The 16,648-nt window shown below is 44.0% G+C and overlaps 1 protein-coding gene across 5 annotated transcripts in view; it reads left to right on the top strand.

Annotated features, from left to right (window-relative positions):
* The window catches only part of dpp6a (dipeptidyl-peptidase 6a), a 158,629-nt gene that overhangs the window by 61,446 nt on the left and 80,535 nt on the right, over positions 1 to 16,648 (top strand). The window contains exon 1 of one of the 5 annotated variants that reach the window (XM_020103214.2): positions 3,769 to 3,879. The exons of the other annotated variants lie outside the window; for them this stretch is intronic. Coding sequence (XP_019958773.2) covers positions 3,799 to 3,879 — 81 coding nt within the window. The 5' untranslated portion in view covers positions 3,769 to 3,798. Of the gene's footprint in view, positions 1 to 3,768; positions 3,880 to 16,648 lie in introns of those variants that run through there. 5 annotated transcript variants of the gene reach the window in all.

Raw genomic sequence — 16,648 nt, 5'->3', positions numbered from 1 at the left:
GGAGATTGTTGCTGTGTATTTTGCCCTTGGCACTCATGCAGGACCTATTAATAAAACACTTAACGTGTCTGCAGACCATTGTACGAATCATAACAGGTGATTCAGACATTTGCGTTCTCGCATGCAGCCCCTTCAGAAAATATCTAGAAAGTGCTGTTGTGTTTAGCCGTGGATGATACGAAGCCTTCAAATGAGACAGTTATGAAAGTGACATGGCAGCCTTCTCTGCGTGTGGCACCAGGGGCACCAGGGGAGGAGGATTTGTAAATGAGCTTTGTGCAGACCGGGGGCCGCAGGAGTTAGATCATTACACCACTGACGCTCCCATGTGACGGCTGCTTGGCTTGTGTCAGCACAATCTACAAAGCAACTCACACATTCACACACTTGCAGCAGCACTTTGTCTTTCATGCGCGAACACGATTTGAATCCGTGTTTGGCCTTGAGGACGCCGCTCCCTCGTCTACTCTGATCTGACAGGAAATAAAGTGCAGACCAGACATTAATGACACTTTGCCAGCGCTGCGGCGTCCGTTCCTGCTGCGACTGTAATATCTCAGAAGCATCGACGTGTATTTTGTCCGTCTCCTCTTCTGGAATGGAAGAAAATACACCCAACTCCTCCCAGGGTCACCGAGCTGAACGTCCACCGGACTGTAACCCCCAACGTGTCGAACTCTTTCAAAAGTGTCACTTTCTAATGGTTCCCTATTCCTTCTCTCGTCCTCTTCCGCTCTCAGTGTTCCCTCTCTCCTCTCTTTCTCTAAGCCCCCTCTCCTTGTCACACACCAAGGTAGCAGCCCCCCCCCCCCCCCCCCCCCCCCCCCCGAGGTAGTTTCTTTCTTGCTCTGTTTGATCCATTAGTAATCCATTTCAGGGGCTGTCAGCCATAAAGCAGCTGCAGAATGCAGCCTGCCTGGTTTATCTGTCACTGCATGTCAGCCTCGCTCCGGCCGGTGAAAGGCCCTGGACAGGGCTGCAACAGTGGCCTGAATTATGCACATTATAGATAAATACTGAATTGTCCTGTATGTCAAAGTGGAGGAGATCGACAGGGTTTCAGTTTGGTGCAACAATGTGCTGAAGGTGCACTTTAGTTTCGTTGTGTTGGGGTGTAAAAAAAGAGTAGACTTTCAGAAACGAAGAAACAAAGCATGAAAAGAACATGAATATCTCCCTGCTCCGAGGCCCAACACTCCACTTGAATTCAATCAAGATGGACACACTCATGGACATCATTGAAGATGCATGAATTATTTAAAAAACAGTGAAAGAAACTATTTCTCTATCTGTTAAATAAAGCAAAAAATGCACCAAAATGAAATTGGTTCTTCAACCTGGAGTTTTGCTGCCATGCATGTAAAGTTGATTGAGCACTTGGCTCTTTTCATTTCTCAGGTTTCTTTAGAGAATATATAAAGATAGAGAAACATAAATCAAGACTTTTTAAAGAAACACAACTCAATAGTCCACTTATTGGCAGATGAATACAGGCTCTATTCAATTCTATCAAACCTTGAGTTTTGTTTTCACCTTATGTACAAGCATATGCTGTCTTATGATAAGAAACTCTCCAAACTCATGATGATAAATTCATCTCCTGGGTAGACGTTTGGCTTCAGTTGCTGCAGACGTTGCACAGCCTCACTTTACTGTTTCATTTCCTTATTACCCAGGAGAAAAACATTTTTTGTTTTCACCTTTTTCCCTTTTAAAAAAAACAACCTCACCTCTCGTGCCACTGTGGGATTCAGCCGCCGCACACAGACCAGAGTAATCCGAGCTGCTGCAACAGTTCAGCTCCGTCCGTGAGCAGATGTTTGTGAAGCTTTAGATTCCAGGTTGTAATCCCGACTGAGTCAATTTAACACACGGCCTATTGTCAATTACAGCCGCTTGATGCAGTGGTTTGATATTTGGTCGTCAACATTCCTAATGTTCTGTTGTGCCTTTTTTTTTTTTTCATCCTTCCTGAATTGAACAGTGTTTATCTGAAACGACCACATTTAAAACAAATCGTCGCAGGCGTATTCAAAAGAGAAAAATATTTAGTTTACACTCCTCGACTGACTTTTCATTGACAGACATGATACATTTATCAGTTTGCACTAATTATACCAAACCTCTCAACAACAGAAACACATTCATGCATGAAGTGTATTGTTTGCAGGAGTAGCCTCGGGGAAGGAGGAGTCGCTGCTGAAATATTCAAAATTCAAAGAAAACCCCACCCAGTGTTAATTCACCAGCGAGGCTGCGATGCATTAATCATCGTCGAGGCTCCAAAACTGGCCGACAAGGTTTTGAACAGTCTGATGTGCAGCCAATGCATATCAGACTGTTTTTAAATTAATGAATGTGCTTTTATTATTAACAATGATCAAGCAGTTGACAGAAACTGTTCACGACTCACTCGCTGGTGTGGATATTCACCCTCTGATCACTGAGCACAGGTGAGCACCACATGCAAGGACCCGGCAAAACCGAGCACCTCCTCCACTCCTAACGTAAACAGCCTCAACTTTTAGGCAATTACATGATGATCGCAGTGGACATCAAAAGACGATTATTCAGATTTTACTGGTGCTGCCATTGTGTGAGAGATTACTTCCCGACAAGGCCCGAAATTGTTATTATTAAGTTCCTGCTGAGATTAATCACGTCTGCTGCATCCGGACAGAAGAAAAACAAGATTTAACACTTAGGGGGTGCTGCTTTGTGATGATGGCATCTCAGTTTGAGGTGATATCGATAATAATGTTGATTTTTGAAATGCATGTGCTACTAACTCTGTTGTCTTTGCTCATTTGGACTTTGGACGTTTGGAAACGCTGCTGGTCCAGTTTTAGTTGGAATTTTCTCGAGCAGAAACAGAGATGTTTGGAAACGATGACGTAGACACTCACACGCACTTGGGCTTATTCGTTCATGGCATAAATAAGATTTGATTGATTGATTGATTGATTGATTGATATCCTGTCTGGAAGAAACCAACCAGCAGTTGTCTGGTTTAGAGAGCGGCCACCTGATGTTTGTTTTCAGGCATGTTAGTGACGACGAGGATTAAAACTGACCTGGAGCCAAAACAGTCCTGGTGTGTCACCATCTTGGATGCTTGGATGTTTTGTGTGGATGCACTGAAGCAGGAAATTCACATAAAGACAGAAAACATAAGGCTGCCTCTCGCTCCTCGCAGTTGCTCGTCATCGGCGCTCGCCTACACTCCCAACTGCAAGCTCATGAACTCAAATCCGCCACTTACCTGCCATGCTCTAACTCTAATGGCTGAATAAACAGTTTAGCACTGATTGTTCCCCTCAGTGGCATCTCATATGGAGGTGTTGAATTACCCGTGTTCACCCTGCATCAGCCCTGTGCACTCCCTCTGCATCTGGATCTCCAAACTTCTCCCGTTCATTAGTTTAAGCCCTCTAATTGCGGCGCTGCGCTGATTAGAGGTGAGCATCATGCAGCGATTTTTATGAGGACTCTCCTGGTGTGGGTTGCCTCCGAGCAGAAAAGTGAAAGCTAATCTTGGCCGTGACTGTCTCCGGCCTCCATTAGGGCCCGTTAATGTGCGGGCCGTGCAGCAGGGGTTGGAGACAGAGGGACTGGCTGTTGTTTTTGTTTGCTTACAGTTGCTGGGAAATACACAGTGTAATGGCTCTGGGTGTGGCAGCTACTTCATAAATAGGAAAGGCTAGTGGGCTGTCAAAGCAGACAGTGGCTCGCTGGCGGAGAAGCTGTATCGTCCCCGGGACAGCGAGAGGCTAACTGGCTGCCACGGACGGCTTCAGGATGATGTTCGATCATCCGATGGGGACGCTGGGCCTTCACAGGAAACCCTCCAGGGTGGAGACGGCCAAGAGATACTGGAGGGTGAGCCTGATATTAAGAGATGGAAATGAGCCATTTTCTCTGTGTGTGTCTGTGTGTGTGTGCAGCTACATGTGTGCGGGGAATGCATTTTGTATGCGATGTGATGAGCATGTCAGAGAATATAAAGTGCATCACTGATAAAGAGCTTTGTGACTGATTGCAGAGTCACAACTCCTCTGGGGGCGTTTCGGAACTTGTAGTGTACCATTAACACATCAAACATGAAAGATCTTTGGATTAAAAGACGCGCTCGCTCTCCGTTTACATCTTCATCTCTTTAACTTCAGCTATTACACCAGGTTACTGCGATCAGTGGAAGTACATCTCCCTCAAAGCTTTACTGTCCCGTCCCATCTCTCTGATAAAGACGTGTCCCTATCGCTCCCAGCAAATCAGTGTAATGAGCCTGTAAAAGACCAACTTCCAGTCCCTTTGAAAAGCTGCTCTCAGGGGGGAAAAAAAAAAAAGAAAAAAGGAAATGTATGCCTCAGATCACGCTCGCCTCACGGAGAAGCTCGTCTCAAAGTTGGTCCATTTCTTTAAAGGTTATCCCAGGAGAGGTGAGAGCCTAACGAGACACGATGCTGTCTGCAGCTCGGAACCTAAAATGCTACCGAGGGCGCTCGGAGCGGCTGCTTGAGCCAGTCAATATTGCGTTCCCCCCAGGACGGTGGCTCTGAGAGGGTAAAGACAAACTCTTTCTGCTCGGAGTCCAGCGGTGAATACAGATTTGCGTGTTGTCGGCAGCTCGTCAGAAAGAAATCTGGAGTTAAATCAGGAGCCGAGTCTTGATCCTCCGTCGTCTCCCTTGTTTTCGTTTCATCAATCTCGCCATCACCTGGGAGTTTTCTCTTCACTTTAATCTCTATCCCTCATCATGTGTGCACAGGCTAAACTCTCCGCAGCTCATACTGTCGACCTTTACTCTCCACTATTTGATCTCCAGCACGTAGCGCTCCACCCCACTTGACTCCACTCTGTTGAGTGTCAATCTGGGCAGGTCTGCCCAGACACACTGGCTCTGCCTCCCAGCTCAGACCTTTTAGCACATTTCAGACGTGCACTGTTAACGTTGCTGCGATTTCCAAATCTGAAGAGAGTGATTTCTTTATTTCATGAAAGGGACTCATTGACCCTCATGGAACTGTAGAATATTTGACGATGCAGTGATGGAAATCCTCTTCCTCTCGGACTTGATGGCGGAAGAAAATATATTTAACATTCAAAACAAGAACCAATATCATGCACACTTGTAATATCCAATTTTCTAGAGAAAATGTCTTCAAGGAGATTAAGATAATGTACAGCTACATGTTGCCAATTCCTTTTCTTTCGTCTTAATCGTGTATATATATATATATATATATTCAACACTTGTCCTTTTTTGAATTTACTATTGGAGAAAAATAATTGTCTCTCATTTTCTCTTCACATTTTTTGAAAATTACTTTTCCTCATGCATTAATTCAGGATGCATCTTTCATCCATAATAGTTCAGTACGTTCTTCTCGCCACAGACTATTTTGTATTTTTCCCCCTAAGAAATTGGACGGTGGACGATTACACCCTGTCCAAGGTCTTGACTGGAAAATTGTTAAACGAAATGCAAATCCATATAAAGATAAGAAAGTCTGAAAAACATTTAAGGATTAAAATTACCTCTGATGTTCACACGCTGCACGCTACAGCGTCTCCGTCCATCTCAGTCAATCCACCACAACGTTTCCTTTTCTTATCATCACACATTAACCTCCCACTGTGAACATCTTTAGAAGCAGAGGCTTTAATAGTCGGTGATTAGCGGAGTCCTTTCCCTTGTTGTCAGATCGAGTGTAAACTCCCAAGGTGTTTGTAATTCGGAGGTTTCTGATATGAAATCAGACAGGAATCTTGTTTGTTTGCATTTCATAAAGTCGGAAAAGTCATTTGGGGGTCGGTCGAGTTTTCTTCTCGTAATCCCTTGAAGCAATCGTTGTTCTCCGGCACACGTAACCCCCACGTCTTCCCTCATTTCCTGTCAAAGACGAGCTTCTTGCATTTTTTAAAATCGCGAGCCGTTTTCGGGGTCATCCAAGTTTCATTCGCCCAAGCTGGCGCTTCCCCATCCAAACGTCAAACCTGTGTGTGCAGCTCCCTGCAGCAGCTCCCTTCAGAACAATTGAGGAAAAGCAGAAATGTTCATTCTGTCCAGTGTGTCAGTCAATATTTCTGTAACCTTGAAGATGTCAGCTCGCCACATGAGAAGCTGTGCTGGTTCAGTGTCAGGATTGGGGTGTGATTAGATCCATTTGTCCTATAACTGAAGGATTTCTAGTTCAGTCCTCACAGCAGCCAATCTGTGTCGATCAAGAGCTGGATCCTCGTCGGAGAAGTTCTGAAAAACACACTTACAGTAGCACTCTGACTTTTTTCGACCATTTTTAGAAGTCCTCTCTTTTTGTTTCATCTTGTCCAATTAGAAACATAACTTGGTTTTCTTGAGCTGCCTTCAGACTCTGAAGAACTTCTGGAGATGTTTCAGTTGGGCTGATTACAAAACTCTCGAGAGGAAAAAATGGTGCCATACATGAAGAAGACATAGATGTAAAGATATCCTCTCTCCAGAAGGTCGGTGGCTCAATCCCAGTCCCGTCTGCAAGCCGTAGTGTCCTTGGGCTAAACCCGAATAGCCCTTCATAGAAAAAGTGTCTGGAGATTTCTGTTTCTCCTGCTGCGTTGTTCATGTCTGGATCCAATCGTGTGTGGACGTCCTCCGGGGTTCGTGTGTGAAAACAGCTTGAAATAAACGTAGCTTCAAAACTTGGACCCGCCAAACCTCTTGCCGACTCAACACTGAAATCTATGGGGTGGGAATATTTGGGCAGTTTTCTTAGGGGAGATTACTCAGTCTGCTGAACCACCTCGTTCCCTTCAGATAAAACAGGAATAAAGTCTTTTTCAGAGTTTTGGGGTCGTTTTCCATTAGGGTATCAGAGACTAATATTCTGTCAGATAAACAACGTATTCTGCGGATGATCTGAGATATAACTGATTTGCAATTCCAACTTGTTTTTCACCCTTTCTCTCCCCTGATGTTTGCGTTTTATGCACGGTTGCTCTCTGTAATTTGACGGCTGCAGAATGCCCGGCAGTCTACCTTGTACCTTGTCTTGTCTTTTTTCATCAGCTCATGAAACACGAACAATACAGTTTCTTTCCCCTCATTTATCAATTCCCCCCTCCACACCCTCTTTTCCTCCCCTTTGCTCTCTTCCTCCATAACTCTCTCCATCTTTTTGTCGGAGCCGCAGAGCTGGCAGGAAGGTATTATGTGTCTTATTGGGTGAAATCTGCAGCAAATGCCACAGCGGTCTTCAGTTTCCTGCTTTCTTTCTGAGCTGGAGAACAAGAGCAGGCCTGTAAAACTTATATTACTGCACCAATCAGAGGATGCACAATTTCAACTCACATGGCGATCGATGAATGGATCATGGAGCTCACTTTAAAACCGCTCAGCGTATTCTGGTCGGGACTTGTTTTAGATTTTAGTTAGAACAGTACTCCTCCCAGCTCCTCAAAACTTGCATTACATTCTTTAATTCTCATTTTGATGCAGTTTAAATGCGTCTCGTTTAGTGACAATAAGTTGTGTCGACAACATAAAAATCAAGATGGAAGAAGAAGACGCTCTGGCAGCTCTCCTCCTCCGTCGTTATTGTTTTGCCTTTTGAAGCCAGAGGAGAAACCATCCTCACTCCCTCTTGATTAACGTCGACAGTTGAGGCCTGAGGAGATGATTGTATGTTCGACCATGAAGTTGTTGGATGTGGGTAAAACACTTGGCTCAGTGGATCGAGGATTTTATCTAAATCAGGGGCCACAATTTACACAGAGGTGCACACTGTCTTTGTTCACTGAGGTTTCTTTTCCCGACGTTTCTTTCACTGATTTGTATCATGTACCTTGTTCCAGAAACATCCATCATGTTTCTGCTGTAACGTGTTGTCTTTTCCCCTGTTTTAAACTGCATGGCCATAACTCCGCAGGTATCAGTCTTAGAATTTATGACCGACATAGACAAGGTGCTTTATAGCCTCATGCAGTATTTATACACACTGTATATTCAACCTCTCTCCGAGGATATGGCCCGATAAGGAAACCCAACCCATTTGACAGCATCTGTGAATATTGACGGAGCTGTAACGAGGAGACAGACCTTTTAAGATTTCACCTTTGGATGGACTCTGCTTCTCTCTTTCCCTGTAAGCATTTTCAATCCACGTCTAGTTTTTCTTTTTTTTTAAATGTACTTATACTACACCATGCCATTTTCCTGCTTTCCTTGAATGGAAGTCACTAAATACCACATACTGCTGCTGTGAGATTACCAAAGGTCAATGTGCGCTGCTCAGCTCTCCTCCGGAATTATTGTGGTGAAGTATAATGGAGCAAAAAATCCAACAAATACGAGCCGGTCCCTTAAAGAAGTCCTTGACAAAGACCGCAAACTCCAATGAGTCATATGGGATATATTTTCCTTAACACCAATTCTCAATACGGCAACATGAGTCATTTCAGATTGGCCCACCTGCTGCTCTGGGTGAATTTTTCCCCTGAATAACCTTTTCACATCCTCCTAATTAATTCCACTCTCTTCTATTTTGCTGTTAAACCATTGTCAGGTAAAACGAACGCTTCTTGCAGACGTGCACCAGCTCGAGAAGCATTTACTTATCCCTGAACTGATGGAGAAGGCTTTTAATGTGAAAAGTGTTGACTTTCATTATCGATCATTTGTGTTCATCACCAGGTTCCATCATGTAAATGTAGCAGATTAAACCGTGCGGGGTAATTTTCATCTGCAGGTTAATGTCATCTGATGAACATTAAAAAAGAAAATATGCACAAGTCTTTCAACAGTTACACAACCATATGGCATAAAAATACTTCATCAGCACAGACACAAACACGCATGCTACGTACATATGCAAAACACAAGCACAGCTGTTAATCCAGATGATGACAACATGTGGGATTTGTTTTATAGAGTCAAAATCTAACTTGATGAAATGATGAGAAACGTGTGTCATCCAATAACCTGAAGGTTTGCGGTTCGACAAAGTGAGTGTGAATGGGAGAATGTGACTTATACTGTAAAGTGCCATGGATATAATTACAACACGTGTTATTCCCTGTGTCCAGCTGGTAGAGCAGTAATTCAAGAGCGAGAGACATGCGAGTATTAAACAGTGAAGACGAACCACAGTGACCAAAAGCCTTGACAAGATATCACGCTACTTTTACTTTTGGTGATTTCCTTTTGTAAATTTGTTCTCTCGTAAAGTCTAAGCTGCCATTGAAGTAGTTTCACTTCTAAACTAAATTAATTTATGTCTCTTTCGACCCGATATAGTGACCTCGTAATAACGTGGATGCGACTCTGTCGTGCGGCGTCGCAGGTTTGCCCTGCTGTGCATGCTGGGAGTGATATTGCAGTGTCAGATGTGAGATGAGGTGGGTGTCTGAGTGAAGAACAGGATCAGTGCATCCCCCTTTATTATTCATGAGCCTCTGGTCACTGCAGAGAAATGTATTAGAGGGCATTAGAGGGCTTCTTCATCCCCAGAGCGGAGCAGTCACGTGTTTCTGTAAAATGCTGGTGAACAGACTCTTCAGACCAATGTTGGTGTCTGATTTTACGTTTGTGAAATATCTCCGGCTCTGGGCTTTTCTTTGATGCCGTCGGCTCCAATGTCGGTCGTCTCATCCTCGCGTGATATAAAAACACACATCTTAATGTATCGTGTTGCTAAGATCTGAAAGAACAGCTCGATAACTTCACTTTATGGCTGCGAGGAAGAATTATTCTCACTGTCGCTAAATCGATTGAATATTTTGATGTCACGGATAAAAACAAAAACTGAACAACTAACCCCTCCCATGGTGTGTGTGTCTGTTTGTGTAGTGTCTGGTTCAAACAAGTGAGTCGGTGCGTTTTAAAGGTTAGAGGACATTTGTCGTCATGGTTACAGTGGAATAAAAGTGTGGTTAAGGTAAAATAACCATTAATTGTCATCATTCTAAGAAAGATAAAAAAAAAAGCTTTTAGGTGGAAATGGGAGACAAAAATGATGAGGCCTGGGTGTTTGAAGAGTTATGAATCTGGTCCTGCATCACAATTTGAAAATCTGTGGTCTGTTAAATGTCAAAAAGCTTCAAGTTCTAAGAAGTTCAAGGTGGTTTCTTAAATAAAATATTCAATTTCCTGTCAGATGAATTAGAGATTAACAGCTAATCCATGACATTTACGGAGCTGGATCTCAAACCTGCCTCTTTTGAGTGGTTCAAATTATTATTATTTTTTTGTAAAATGTATTTCTGCATCCAAACAATAAACACCAGCAGCTTGAGCTGTCCGTCTCAAGGCTTCGTCCATTTTTATTGTCTCGCTCGAGGTCCCCCCACCGCTTAGGACCTCTCAGTCCTCGCCCTGTCTCATCAATATAAAAATTGTCATTAATATAATTATGTGGAGACAGTTTGCACGAGGACTCCAGTTGAGTTGTGGCGTCCCAGAGTTTGAGACATGATGTTGAATGTGTTCGTAATGAGAAAGCTGCACAAATAAGACTCAGGATGTGAAAAAGGAACATTTCCTTTGAGCTCTTTGAGACGCGTTTGTTGTTTTTTTTTCCCCCTCTCCTTTTTGTTAAAGCGCTAATGAGATCCTTTGTGAACGCGGCGTGATAATGATGTGCGAGTTTCATTCTCCGTCTGTCTACCAATAACCACCTTTGATCACTGCTTGTTGATTCTTGCATGGATCATTTCGAGAAATCTAATTTTCCTCGCTGAGTGCGTGCTTCTCCGATGCGAGATGTTCTTGCGAGTGTTTTTTATTACGATTGCACAAAACACCCACGGAGCAGCGCAGGACGTCGGAAAGTGATGAACGCCTCCCAACTCTGCTGCCGCGCTCTCATTAGACGAGCACAGATTTCAGGGATCTGCGCCGCAGTAATCAGTGCAGAATAGATTATAAGACCACAGCATTGTCAATGTTTAATGAGCACCAAAGAACACATTGGTTTTATTGTAATCTCAAATTGTTTAACCCACTGTGGTTACTGCCACACTAAGACTTAAACCCCCTGTTTGTATGCATGGCCAGGCTCACTTACAACAGAGACCTTTTATGTTGTGATCAAATATTCATGTTGTAATGGTTTGGATGACGAGGCCTCCTTCTTTCTGCAACGTAACGGCACATTTGTCTGCTCCTGCGCCTCCGCTCTATGAAAATTAGACAAGCTGTGGAAAGTTAGAGGAGATATTGCGGGAGAGGGAACGACTCACACACACAACGAGCTCACGGATGTCTACGCTGCGGCTCCATGGGAACAGTATTATGAGAGGCTGAGCTTGGTAAACAACACCGGCAGCCTGTTCAGATCCGTACAGAACCACAGACGCGTTTGATGTAGATTGCGGCGGTTTTGGCTCTGCAGGTCCGCGTTCACGTCAAAGCACTCGTCAAATGTCAGCGTCCTCTGGGGGGAAGTGGGCGTTTGGTGCAGATCGAAGCTCTGTGGGGGATTGTTTGGAATCTCCTGGGTTCGCCCGGAGAGCTGCGTCGGGCTGTGACTGGAATTTGTGAGTCAGTGGGGTGAGTTCCATTGAACAAAACTTGGCACTAGCTAATCAAATTGCAAATCCAGGTTCTGCCCCACAAAAGAGTTTGCTGCATTATAGGTGATAAACACCGTCCTTCTCCATGTTAGTGGATGGGACATAGAGTGGTTTGGTTACAAAACACAGAATGTCTTTGGAGGTACATGTTAAATAAAGTTTTCTCAAGGATGGTTTCATTGTAGGTAGATATATCACACTGATCATGTGGTGCTATAGAAACAGGCTGTTTATATTGTGTATATATTGTTAACACAAACTTTAATTGGTTGTTATAAAGATCGAGCCAGAACCAAGTAGCAGACGCTGCCACAGACGAGCCTTTAAGCGATATAAGTGCTCAATAATTGCTTTTTAAAAATATAAATATCTGAATTGGCTTCACTTAATAAAATAATCCTCCAAATATAGCTTCTCTATCATCCCTCCCAGGCCTTGAAGATGGCTCGGTAAAGTTTGTAGCTTCCTACGGCAGCAGAATGTGATTCCGCACAGCTGCAGTCAATGCGAAACACATTACAAAATCATAAAAAAAAATCTAAAGATATGTTTCCGACGCGCTAAAACCACCTCTCACTTCTCCATATGTTCCAGACAACTGTCATTTCATCAGGAGAAGCTTCGTCAGATGGGTCGTTAGAGCTAATGAGCAGAAGTGGCTGCTAGCATGTAGCATATGCTGCGGAGGGAAAAAGTATTTTGGAACATACAAACCTAAAAAAACAGGTGTCTCAGTATTTATATGTACCCCAGGTGTTCTGAGGAGGTTTATTTAAAGCCATTTAAAGCTTTAAATAAACCAGAATGGCAGATCTCTCTTATGAAACAAATTTAAATCCACTAGATGAAGATTTTTCTTATTTGAATCTACATCAAATTGTGGATTTCAGCCTCCAGAGAAATACATGAAAACTTAAAAGTGAATAAAAAAAACTCTTTCCTGACCCATACTTTCTACGTTTCGTGATGACCGGTCCAGTAGCTTTTGCGCAATGTTGCTAACAAACAAACAAACAAACAAACAAACAAACAGATGAAAACAACCTCCTCGTGGAAGTTTTTATATTGAGTCGTACTCGGCTGTAGCTCTACGACCTTTTCAATACAGGTAAAAAAAACTCGGACGGGCTGTTTTTTAATAGAAAAAACATTTTTAAAAAGCACACAAACATTCCAGGAGTTAAAAAATTAGTTTTCTCGACTCCTTTACCAAACTCCTGACCTCCATCGTCCACTGTCCATTTATATTTAATAAAAGCCTCTTATCGGCCTCACGCGTTGCCAAACTTGCTGTAGCCGTACGACCACCGGTGTGGGGGCGCGTGAGGTTCAGGCGCGAGGTCCCGGCTGCTGACTGTGCGGCAGCAGATAACGGCGGAATTAGCCGACGGCTGTAAAGGCCTGTTGAAGAAACTGCGGAGAGGTGATAAGACGATGACCTCAGATGGGCAGAGAGAGGGGGGGGGGGCGGGGGTGCTGCCAATCCGTAACGCTCCCCCTGGTGATAACAGGATGTGGCTGTTCATTGTTCAAGATTGAAGAGATGAGACGAATTGGACGGACCTGATGTCCCCTTGCATCCCGACGAGAGCGGAGCATCAGTTTTCATCTAAGAGTTAATCCACTGCCTCTGTTTACCTCGGGAATGTATTTCCACTCTGATCCTCAGGCACAGCTGCAGCCGGGGCGTCGAGGGTGTGACGCGTACGATCGGCCTCCCAACAACGCCATCATGCCCCCCCCCCCCTCTTCTCTTTGGCGCCAGCAGCCACTAATTATTGCTCCCTCCCCCCTCCTCCTCTCGGGGGAGAGGGAGATGGACTTCCTCTGTGTCAGTGAATCAACCCGCTGCAATATTTGGCAGATTATTATTCCTTCTCAAATGTGCAACTGGCCTCAGTTCAAAAGAGATTTCTTCCTGATGATTACGGCATCACAGCTGCCTGATGGTATTTTCATAATTACATCAGTGATAAGTTGTCGTTGTGACGAGCTAAAAGAGGAAGCAGTCTTTGCAGCCAGGCACAGGGACAGTTGTGTGTCTGTAGCTGGTGCATGTCCAAAAGGATTTTTCGTCTCTTATTTTGACTGTATTTTTTAGCTGTTTCTTTTCTTGTGTTAGTTTTTTTGTGTTGATATATTAACTTTGTACAGAGGCTGTGACTCAGGGGTTTGTGGCCGGTTGGACCCTTTGTGAACCATCCATGCATATTTCTCTACGTCACACCCGGCGCTCCTCCTAGCTGCAGTAACTCTGCTTATAGACATTAAATCAGGATTTATTTCAACGTTAATTCCGTGGCAGGGATTGATGCTATAAAAGCAGATACTCACAGAAGTTTATATTTCAATCATTCTTTGCCGAGGAGCGAAGAAGCAATAGCACGTTGGCGCGTGAGTTGATGGAAACGCAGCGGAATCACAGCGGCGTCAAATCTGAGCCCCTCATGTGATAAATGAAACACAAGAATAGCTTAATCTTTTGCACACACACCCCAGTCATTATTGTGTTCTGTGGATGGGAAGCGTTCACTGAAGGCTCGCCTGTCCTCCCCCGATGCCCCACGCGTCTTCACTCCGGCAGCTTGTATTTCTGCTCAGCAGGAAGCAGCTGGGTCCCAGAGGTCCTCATTGACACTTTGATCAGCCGACCATGAGCTGTTTTGATTTCCCTTTTGATTTGACAGTCTGCGCTCACCCCTCCGCTCCCCCTTCCTCCCGACCCACCCCACCCAGAAGCACACCTTGCTCACTGACACATGCTGCGCGTTGTTATTTCCAGACTGTCATCCGACGACGGTGCGGAGAGACGTCCAAATGCAGCTGAAGGTGTCATTTCAGTTTCAAATACTAGTTTCTGATTTATGGCCGTCATACCGCCCCCCCCCCCCCCCCCACACCGAAAGCTCAGACCTGCCAGACTGTGATGTGTGAACCGCACTGTGTCACTCTGTCAACATCCCAGACACACACGGAGCGATGTGGCAGGAAAAAATGCTTCGAGTAATTCTCGGTCTCCGCAGTCAAAACGCTCAGAGGGAAATATTTGCCATATTTTATTTGTATTTGCAGAAGAAAAAGATCAGCAGGAAAGTGTCCACGTTATCCGTCATGGATTTTATCTGTGAGACAAGTGGTAACTGCAGTTTTACACTCTTTGAAACGTGCACTGAAATACTTATTCCCCCATGAGCGATGGAGATACCACTCCATCCTCGTTACTGCAGTTTAGCTTCGGCTAATATGAGGTCTCAGGGGTTTTTAATTGTTCAAATCAAATGGAGCATTTTCATTTGGTTTCACTTTGATCATTTAGTGTTTCTTTGATTAGCTCCACACAGCAACACAGGTTTTAATGAATACGAATTCACAACATAGCACACATTCAGTCTTTCCATAGATGTAAATATGTAAAGTAGGTATCACAAAGACTGTGGGGAGAAAAGATAAAAGATAAAGAAAAATAATTCCTTTTACATTATAATCCCTATTACCTTTGTTTTGAATCAATACATTTATGGGTCTTTAATGATAATAATCTTTAAAGTGATGTAAAAAGCCAGTGAGGATGCATCAGTGTAACCACACAAGATAACCAGGTTAAAAAAAAAATGCACTTCCATTCTTGCTGTTGTTTTCAATACTTTTACCCAATATATATATATATATATATATTCTTTTAAACGAGGAGTTTGAACGTGAACACTACAGAAACCACCGTGTGATGTCATCACGCCAGCCGGTGACGCCCAATCGCAACATTGATTTTTTCCGACCCCTGAGCACGCAGCAGTTATTAATGCTTTCTTGCATGAGTACGCCCATCTTTGAGCTTGCATGGCCTTCAGTACACACACACACACACACACACACACACACACACACACACACACACACACACACTCACACTCACAAGGTGAAAACAGAGCCAGCCGCCCCGTCATGGCTGATAATAAATTATGTACTGAAATGAGTGTAACGTCAGAAGAAGAAGCCATTTGATGTGACTAATTGCAGCTGCTGAAGCTTCATATCAGCTCTGGTTAAATATTAAGCGTATTTCAAACGGGCGCAGGATGTCGCTCCTTCTGAAAAGGACACGTCCAGTTTGGACAGAACCAAACGTTACAGCAATAAATACAATAAATCAGGCGTTATAATTATAGATATTGGATGATTGGCCTTCTGTAAAGGACCCTGATACTAGGCCACAGTCCACTCCCCCCCCCCCCCTCTCGTTATCAGATTCCCTCTCCCTCCCGATGTCAGACTTTGCTCCAGTCCTTAACAGACTCACCCTGCGCTCCGTGGCGCCCTGCCTGCCGGGCCTGATATTTGTTGCAGAATGCATTTGCTCACGAATCCGTTTCAAGTAAATTAGTTTGCTAGGTTTCCCCCCACCGGCCAATCGCAAATCCTTCTGCAGCTTGTGTCCCTTGCTGGGGGAACAGTGGAAGGTCAAGTCATCCACCCCAGGCAATCAAGCGGCTGGCCTGTTGCTTAATAGGAGGACGAGAGCTGCCGGGGAGACGGAGGCTGCTGGCAGTCACAGTTACTCTCTCCTTCACCGCCTCAACTGTGTTTTCTCCTGCTGCAAACAAAGCAGGTCATTACGTTCAATTACTTTGCTATAGAGCAATTAAGCATCAGAGAAAACGTGCCTTCCCACAGATCTTATCCAGCAGCCTCTACCACCCAGTGAATGGGTGTTCGGTCATGAGTTTGGCTGTAAAGCCTCCATTAAATGTTATGTTCTGATATGAGTTTTATGACAAATATACGGAGGATATCAGAGCTCTTTTTCATGCCTTCATTCAGGCAATTTCCTGTCATTCATTTCGGTTCAGAATGAAAAATGTCACATAAATTACTGTCACATAAATGCCACATCAATTTCCTCAGGACGTCGTTTTTCATATCATGAGCTGAGCGCACAAGCTGTAAAAATGCTTCGGACCATAACCTTCACGTTCAACATGAAGTTACTTTGATCCAAAACGCTAATTTGGTTTTTCAACTTTCAACAAATCTGCTTCTTTGTTTTTATTTCATTTACTCTAATGCACCTCTGCTTTAGTCCAGTGCACAGAGGTGACTGAAG

This window comes from Paralichthys olivaceus, chromosome 17, assembly GCF_024713975.1.
Source record: "Paralichthys olivaceus isolate ysfri-2021 chromosome 17, ASM2471397v2, whole genome shotgun sequence".
In the NCBI taxonomy this organism is placed as follows: domain Eukaryota; kingdom Metazoa; phylum Chordata; class Actinopteri; order Pleuronectiformes; family Paralichthyidae; genus Paralichthys; species Paralichthys olivaceus.
Note: the sequence above shows the minus strand (reverse complement) of the source record. Positions and strands in the feature narration are given on the sequence as shown.